Source organism: Lampris incognitus, chromosome 19, assembly GCF_029633865.1.
Source record: "Lampris incognitus isolate fLamInc1 chromosome 19, fLamInc1.hap2, whole genome shotgun sequence".
In the NCBI taxonomy this organism is placed as follows: Eukaryota; Metazoa; Chordata; class Actinopteri; order Lampriformes; family Lampridae; genus Lampris; species Lampris incognitus.
The window spans coordinates 7849628-7858661 of record NC_079229.1 but is presented as its reverse complement, the minus strand read 5'-3'; the positions used below and the strand labels follow the sequence as shown (position 1 = coordinate 7858661).

Below are 9034 nucleotides of genomic sequence, written 5' to 3'. Positions count from 1 at the left end.
GACCGTAGGGACGCCCCGCCAAGCCGGAAGAAACACGGGGATTCGACACCGGCGATCCCGTGTTGCTAGGCGACGGAATAGACCGGCCGCGCCCACCCACCCGGGCGCCCCTCTCACGCCCCCTCTACTTCGCCCACTTGGTTTATAGCGCAGTTGAGATTTTGCGTGACGCCGTTTGCTCAACACAATAGTAGCTATATAGGCGCCAGCTCTGTCTGGTGCTGCAGGAGCATGAGCCCCCCCCCCTCCCGGACTGGCAGAGGGGGCGGAGCAGCGACCGGGACGGCTCGGAGGAGCCGGGTAATTGGCCGGGTACAACTGGGAAGAAAAAGGTGGAACCCCCCCCCCCTAAAAACAAGCTGATGATGAAGAACAAGAGACACAAAAACAAAAACAGCACCGTTAAGGGGAAGGCGAACAGAAAGAGGGGGCCGGAGGAGGAGGAGGAGGCGGCGGCGGCGGCGGCGGGTTGACCTCGAGGACACGACAGGAGGACGAGGAGGCGATGCTCTGGGTATCCCTTTCACAGGGAGAGCAGAGGCTAATGCCAGGCTCCACAGAGCTCCTTATCGGCAGGATCTCTCTGGTGTGGTAATATGCAGCGTGGCGAGAGACGATACCTTTGACGAGAGGGTCAGAAAGGACACGATGGGAACACCGGGAGGGGGGGGGGGGAGGAGGAGGAGGAGGAGGAGGAGGAGGAAGAGCATCGCCCCTCTAATCTCTTCTAACCCATCAATGAAGCACTGGCTAGTGGCGCATTTAAGCTTAAAAACGTTAAAGCTCAACGCTGCGGCGAGGGGTTTCTCACCGACTCGCTATCGTCCTCGGTTGGAGCGCGACGTCCTCGTCTGACCGACACAGCCAGCGAGGACAGAAGACGTCACTACATCAGGACTTCACACGCTTGTCTCCAGGTCCCAGATAGCAAAAACTGCTGTGGCCCGGACCCGTCCCACACCGACACTGTCATCCGGCCCCGCATACTGCACGGAAAGACGGCACCTGGGCGGTCCGCTCCTGTTTGCCGGATCTGGGTCAGAACCGAGCCATAGCAAGGCCGCATGTGCCACACATTTGCCAAAGGTGGCCCCATATTTGTTTTGTGATATTTGGGCCATAGTCACCATTTACCACACGGGGCCACTTCAGGGTCACATCCAGATCACATGCAAAAAAGGCCCACATGTGATTTGGTACATTTGGGCCATATTTGCTGTTATACATGTGGGCCACTTCAGGCTCACATCCAGTTTGTCAGGACCAGAAGGAGGCCATCAGTGCCGCATCACTGCCTCAAGTGGCCCACATCCGGATGTTATCTGGGGGTCGGATTCCTCCACCAGGAAATCTGACGATAAGATTCCCGGGACGTAGACGGGATACATGGCCACAGTTAGAGACCTACTACATCACCGCTGTATACAAACAGCTGTTCACCCCCCAACACCCCCCCCCATCTCTCGCTTCTTCTCTTCCATAGCTGCTGGGGGGCTACCAGGGGGGCGAACGGACGTCTTTGCCACGGGGGAAAATGCTGACGTGAAATTTAAGTCGTTCATCGCTAAACACTGTCGCTCTTGTCCACAGTGGGCGCACAAAGTCAACCGAAATCCCAAACTCCTCGAAGCCGCTTTACAACTACAAGTGGCGTCCGGGTGGGAGGATGCGAGTGGCGATGACAGACGGCTGACACCGGGGGGGGGGGGGGGGGGTCTGCGGGTCAGACAGGAGCCGCATCGTCTGAATCGTTACATGGCTTAAGACCACTGGAGTCCCAGCGATGACGAGGGTCATCGCCTAATGATCTTCCGTTTGATTTTCCACCCGTCCATCCGTCCGCGCAACCATCGATCAGCTATCACATGCCTGTGTGGGCCAGGGGTCACCGCGACGCTCGACTTTGCCCGGCACTTCGATAAAAGGTCACTGGCTCAATAAACCGTGCGCGCCTTGGACTCGAACCCTGGCGACCGTGCGACGCGAGCCGAAGGGGCCCCAACTCTCATCCGTATTTACTACTCTCTGAAAACGGAGTTAAAGCTCATGCCCATCTGTTTTAAATCTTATCCCCCTAAGTCTCTCCCGCTGGCCCCAATTCAACTAAAAGCTAAAAAAAGTGCTTTGCGAGTGACCCTGCTCACCTCTCCGCATATCCTTACATGCTAGCGAGAACGAGCATCATGTCGAGACTCGCCGCAGCAGAGGACTTATATGGTAAAGACGTGCAAAGTCAATACGAGGAAGACCAGCAGAAGTTCAATTCCAGTCACCTTTCTCAACCAAGAAAGGCAACGACAAAAAAAAACAACGAGGACACGAAGCATCAGAGATGTTGACTTTGTTGTAAACAGAACAATGTGGGAATATTGTCTTACCCCCCCCCCCTTTTTCTCCCAAGTTGTACTTGGCCAATTACCCACTCTTCCGAGCCGTCCTGGTTGCTGCTCCACCCCCTCTGCCGATCCGGGGAGGGCTGCAGACTACCACATGCCTCCTCCCATACATGTGGAGTCGCCAGCCGCTTCTTTTCACCTGACGGTGAGGAGTTTCGCCAGGGGGATGTAGCGCATGGGAGGATCACACTACCCCCCCTCCCCAGTTCCCCCTCTCCCCTGAACAGACGCTCCGACCGGCCAGAGGAGGCGCTAGTGCAGTGACCAGGACGCATACCCACATCCGGCTTCCCACCTGCAGACACCGCCAATTGTGTCTGTAGGGACGCCCGTCCAAGCCGGAGGTAACACGGGGATTCGAACCAGCGATCCCCTTGTTGGTAGGCAATTATCTTACATTTCTGAGTGGAAGTGGGCCTCGTATTTTGATTGCACACTTCCAACTGGGTAGCTAACGTTACATATCATTTACCTTATGTCCTGATTTGACTCTTAACACTGACACTGCAAAATAGAAGCTTGTGCAGCGGTTTAGCAGCGCTAACGTTAGCTTGCTTGAATCGTGTTTTTAGCTAACCGACAACCCAGAGGAGCAAGCCGACACATCAGACACACCTCACACCCTGTACCTAAAGACTGATTTCTTGGAGCAGGCTAAAGGGGACAGAGAACATCTGACTCGCACCTCTGTCGACGGTGTTTCTGTGAACTCCTACCTCACACGAAACCACACGGACCAACACCGAGTGAGAGAAGACGAGGGGGAGGACGAGAGAGAATAGTGGCAGGGGGCTGCAGAAACAACATATCTGTCCAATTCTTACCGACGAGGACTGTGTTGACAAAAAACAAACCCACACAAAATCGCGTATGTCCGACAACGGCAGGAACTATTTCTTGACGCACTCTTTCACAAACACTTGTGGAGGAGTCCGCCCCCGTCCAACCCCTCCAGATCCACACAGCTGGTACAGCTAAACGTTTGTCAGCCGAGTTGCGGAGGCCAGGTTCATAATGAGGGGCTCTCGCATCTAAAAAAGACATCTTACATAAGCCCAGAGGGTTCCACCTTGTGGTCTGCAAGACTGGGTCTAGTGTCCTTAATCTCGGGGGGGCATAAATTAACAGCACCTATGGTCTTCGTTTCCAAGGAGAGCGGTCTCCTACTGGGGGAGGCGGGGGGAGGTCATGGGGGGGGGGGGTGGGGGGTGGGGGGGGTGGATGTCTGCTGGAGTTTGGTTGCTCAGCTGTGCAGCGGCCACGCTTGTCACAAGGAGTAGACGGTTCCCTGCTCAGCACCCAGAGACAGAAAAGCCTCAAAGTCAAGGAAGGGGTGGGCAGGAATGCCCTGAATAGGCAGTTACGTAAAAGTCACAGCAGCACCCCGCGAGGATACAAAGGCAGAGCAGAAATCCGCCGAAGACGTACGGCCGCGAGCCGACTGAAGGCACCCGGAGACACCGAGCACACCAGCACCTTTCAACACGGCCAACGGCTCAGAGTCAGCAAGAAATCAGGGCATCCCACTCGCTTAGGAAGGCCTCGGTGCCGCCTGCTCGGACACCGTCACTGTAGAAATAAAAGCTACGCACGGGGCAAAAAACCAAATGTGCTCCTAGTTGAGAGGAAGTGGTCCAATGGGATGTAAAGTATTAATCTAAACACAATTAGCCAGGCCTTACGCTGCTTCGCAACGAACCTGGCGACTGCAGGAATTATCTTGGGGCGTGCTGATGTTTACCAACACAATCTGGACACACAGGCAGGCAGGCACACACACACACGCACACACACACACACACCAAAATCTCTCCCTCTTTTGCTCCCACCAGAGGCAGCCCGGCAAGCACCAGGGCCGACCCCGCTGACCTGACCCAGATATTAACCCAAGCCTCCAGATGTGAACACGAGTTGGGATTACTCCACCGCTGCATCAGGCGCCACATGCTTTCCTAACGAGGCATCCTAAAATGACCCTGGAGAGGAGACAACGCTGACTGACTGACTGACTGACTGTCTGTCTCCCTGACCCCCCCCCCCCCCGCCACAACTCCTCTTGCATCCTCCATCTCTCTCTCTCTCTCTCTCTCTCTCTCTCTCTCTCTCTCTCGCCTCCTTCAACGAATTACTTCCCCATTTCACATTTGCATCCAAATTTCCATCAAGGTGAAGCGGCCAATTCACGCCAGGTCACCCCGCGTGGCCACATGTCACATCTGAGTCAGATGGTTTTCATTAAGTCGGACGCTCTAGACCACAGACACGAGCAGAGGCCCTCTCCTAAAATCACAAACAACCAAGATGACGACGGACGTCCGTCACAAACTTCACGCAGTGGAAAAAGCACACTTTGCGGGACACAATCAACATTACAATCAGGCTGCCCCCCCACCCCACCCCCCCTCATTAGAGAGGGGGGACGTCTTATTTAAAGAGCCAGCGATGAGTCGCACATCTGACATACCTGTGCAGACCTTACCTGCGTGGACGTCATGGGTAGTAGTGGGATTCACGTGCACCACACAGCGAGCAGACCGTCACACATGCTGCACCCTGGCTCGAGCCGCACGCACTTCTCCTCTTTTGTTTTTCAGTAATTAACGCACGCGTGCACGTCAGAGCACAATAAACTTGTCCTGCGCCGTGGGCAGCCCGACTCGCGCGCAGAGGACGCGGCTCTAGTTTCATGATCCACTTCGCTGATCATGTCTACAAACGTGCACCAGTCACGACCCGACCCTTGCCGAGGCGGCCTGACAGGGAAAGAATTTAACTCTTTCTCTGCAACAATGTCGCTATTGTAGCCGCTGCATTTTTCCTCCTCTTCTTCTTCTTCTTCTTCTTCTTCTTCTTCTTCTTCTGCCGCTTCTTCTTCTTCTGCCGCTTCTTCTTCTTCTTCTGCTGCTGCCGCCGCCTCGCAGCTTCAACGTCTAACTTATGCTAATGCATGCAAGTTGCAAACTTCAACGCGTAAAATATAAGGCGGACGAGCCCCCCCCCTCTCTCCCCTCCTCCTCCCCCCCCCTCCTCCCTCCGCGACAGCCAACGGCACCAGTATCGTTACGGGGCAGAAGTGGGTAGCAAGTTTGACCGGCCTGCTAAGTAAGCGCAAAATTTTGCAAGAGATGAAGAAGAAGAAGAAGGGGGTGAGGGGGGTGAGGAGGGGGTGCAGAAAATAAACACACACACACACACACACACAAAAAAAAAATAAAAAAAATGTGCAGCCCTCCTCCGGAGCCTACCATTTTGATCCTGCGTTTGGAGGCTCGGAGGAGTCCCGGTGTAACTCCTGGCGTGTTAGTTTCCCCTCCGCCATGAAAAAAGCGATCGTTGGATTTTCACATTTCCCCAGCTTTTTTTTTTTTTTGGCTCTTTTTTTTCCTCCTCCCCCCCCCCTCTTGCTTTCACCCCGGTCCTTTTTCCCCCCCTGCGCTACGGCAGCGTTCAGACGGACAAACATGCAGAGGCTGCTCTTGCAGGAGGGATGGTTGGCGATTGGAGCTCGGGGATCAGATGGGCTGCTGCCGGACGCGTTTTAAAGGGACACGGCGCACTTTAGCGCCGGAGTTTGAGAGGGAGGCACATTTCCTTTTGTGCTCTACATGTTTTATTTCTCTCCCCCTCTCTCCCTCTCTCTCCCCTCCTGTATTTACAGTGGGGCGGCTGGCACCCCGCGACGACGCAAACACGCACCGATCACCCGCAAAGCCCGCTGCGCGCTCCCGCACACAGATGACGTCACTGAGGAACGCTGTGTATGGACGTGTAACCACGTAACCGTAGATGGATAATGAGACAATGCCGCCCCCCTCCTTCCCCTCCCGTCCCGTCCCGCCCGGTCGCCTTAAATGCCCCCCCACCCCCACCCACATTCAATTAAAGCAATCAGCAACCTGCACCCCCCCTCCTCCTCCTCCCCCCCCCAGTTAAACACGTGGATACGCCGCAAATATGCGGTCAAGCCGCCCCGAATTTCAGCAAAGACGCACCTCTGGGAGGACAGGGACAGCACGCCGCCACGCACGCGAACGACTGAATCCGGAACGAAGAGTGAAAGAGAGACTTCGTGCAGAGGCCCTGACCCCTGACCCCTGGGCCTGCACCCGTCGGGCCTGTTGGGTAACCCGTCCGTGCAAATCAATTTTGATTTAATCTTTCAGACTATTGTAACGTGCATGGATAAGAAGTCACGCTGGCCGCTGGCTCGCGGGCGGGTCGGACCCTTTAGTCGAGCGGTTAGCGATGCCTCCTGCGGTGCGGGCGATACGGGTTCGCGTCCCGGCCGCGGCAGTTCCCGTGGTTGCGTTGTCCCCCGAATTCGCTACAATATATACCCCACTATCTAATATGAGCGACTTAACGACTTAATTAGCTACTTAATTATCCATCCATCCGTTATCCGAGCCGCTTATCCTGCTCTCAGGGTCGCGAGGGACGCCGGAGCCCGTCCCAGCCGCCGTTGGACGGCAGGCGGGGGAGACACCCCGGACAGGTCGCCGGGCCATCACACAGGGTCCACATACACCAGGGGTCCCCAATAGGCGGCCCGCGGGCCACGTCCGGCCCGCGACGGGTTGATTTATGGTCCGCGAGAATTTTTGGAGAAATGTCAGAAGGAAGAATTTTTTTTATTTCCCTACCAACAAAATAAATAAATAAATAATTTCTTAGTAAAAGTAAGACCAGTAATATATCGAAGAATAGACACCAAAACAAACTAACGAACAACATGCTGCTGGAGGTTGAATGGCCCGTGGTTTTAAAAGTGGCCCTAAAAGTGGCCCGCTGTGAACAGTAATTGGGGACCCCTGACATACACACTCACACCTAGGGACAGTTTCAGGCTGATTCACCTGACCTGCAGGTCTTTGGACCGTGGGAGGAAACCGGAGCCCCCCGGGAGGAAACCCACGCAGACACGGGGAGAACATGCAACCTCCACACAGAGGACGACCCCCACCCCAGGGTTGGACTCCCCTGGGGCTCGAACCCAGGACCTTCTTGGCGACTGCGCCACCGTGCGGCCTCTACTTCATTATCTCCCATTCAACATTTATTTTGGACATCCCCGTTTAGAGCCACGCCTGCACGGAGCAGAGGTCTGCTCACTCCTGATGACGTGGGAGGAGCTGATCACAACCCGGCACACACATGAAGTTATGGTGCGGGTTGCAAAACCCAAACAAAGACGCTCCGGCTGCAAAAGTTCTGCACCTACTTGCAAAATCCAGCGTAATAAAGGCGTAAAGCTGGAACTCGTTTTGTAAGGAATTACATGTTCTGATCGCTTTGGGTGTTGTTTTGTTTTTTTTGCACAAACTACAAATGTCCCATTTAATTGAAATTCACAGCCTCTCGTTTCCCGTTCATTGCACGAGGCCGGTGCAACATGCCCCCTAAAAGCAGGGGGGGTTATAGTTTACCCAAAAGAAGGCGCCGTGTTGTGCCCCCCCCCCGTCCTCTCTGTGTTGTGCCCCCCCCGTCCTCTCTGTGTTGTGCCCCCCCCCCCGTCCTCTCTGCGTGCAGGTGTGCAGGCCCACACCCGCAGCACGACACGTGAGAAGCCGCCACGCGCTGGGCCACAACGCCGGCACAGCTCTTAAGTGTATGCAAACATTGGCAATGGAAAGGCCCCACTTTTCAATTAGTTCCGAACGCGGTTAATAATTGACTGGACTTGCTCCTCCTGATGAGGTGCAGGGCTGTGAGGAGCTGAAGGAGCCTCATACATTATTCCGGTTTTCCTAACTGCGTTACGTCTCATCAGGAAAACCAATACTTGGCTTTCTCCAATCAGCGGTGCCTGAAGGTCTGACCAGCCCTGCTGCAGCACACCGGAGGACGGACAGAATGGCGTCCACACTGCGGACATCTGACGCTACTCGCACACACCTGATGGCAGGGACGACGGCCCACGCGGACCCCCCTCACCGGTGCCTGCTGACCGGGGAAACACGCCTTCCGTCTCGCATGTACCACCATGTCGAGCGGCAGTTGGCGCGGCAGTGCCTCCCTCCACCGGAAGTGACCTCACACACACCGCCCGCCTCCTCCTATCTGGCGCGCCAGGTGATGGCCGTTGGCTGGGGTCAACACCAGCGTGCCAGTCTGGTCCGGGTGGCGTAGCGGTCTGTTCTGTTGCCTACCGACACGGGGGTTCACCGGTTCGAGTCCCCGTGTTACCTCCGGCCGGCTTGGACGGGCGCCCCTACAGACCCAACTGGCGGTGTCTGCGGGTGGGAAGCCGGATGTGGGTGTGTGTCCTGGTAGCTGCACTAGCGCCTCCTCTGGTCGGGAGGGGCTGGGGGAATAGAGCGATCCTCTCACGCGCTACGTCCCCCCCTGGCGAAACTCCTCACTGTCAGGTGAAAAGAAGCGGCTGGCGACTCCACGTGTATGGGAGGAGGCGTGTGGTAGTCTGCAGCCCTCCCCGGGTCGGCAGGGGGGGGGGTGGAGCGGCGACCGGGACGGCTCGGAGGAGTGGGGTAATTGGCCAAGTACAACTGGGGAGAAAAAAGGGGAACCCCCCCCCCACAAAAAAAGAAAACTTAAGTCTGTCACCGAACATGGCTATATTGACATTGTATTAAATCAACCTTCCTTCCCAGCTAACACACAGACACACACACAGACAC

At 55.8% G+C, this 9034-nt stretch overlaps 1 protein-coding gene across 1 annotated transcript in view; it reads right to left on the bottom strand.

Annotated features, from left to right (window-relative positions):
* zbtb47b (zinc finger and BTB domain containing 47b) overlaps positions 1-5747 on the bottom strand; it is a 20793-nt gene extending 15046 nt beyond the window's left edge. The window contains exon 1 of the mRNA XM_056299785.1: positions 5642-5747. Coding sequence (XP_056155760.1) covers positions 5642-5644 — 3 coding nt within the window. The 5' untranslated portion in view covers positions 5645-5747. The remainder of the gene's footprint in view (positions 1-5641) is intronic.
* Between the last annotated feature and the right edge of the window lie 3287 nt (positions 5748-9034).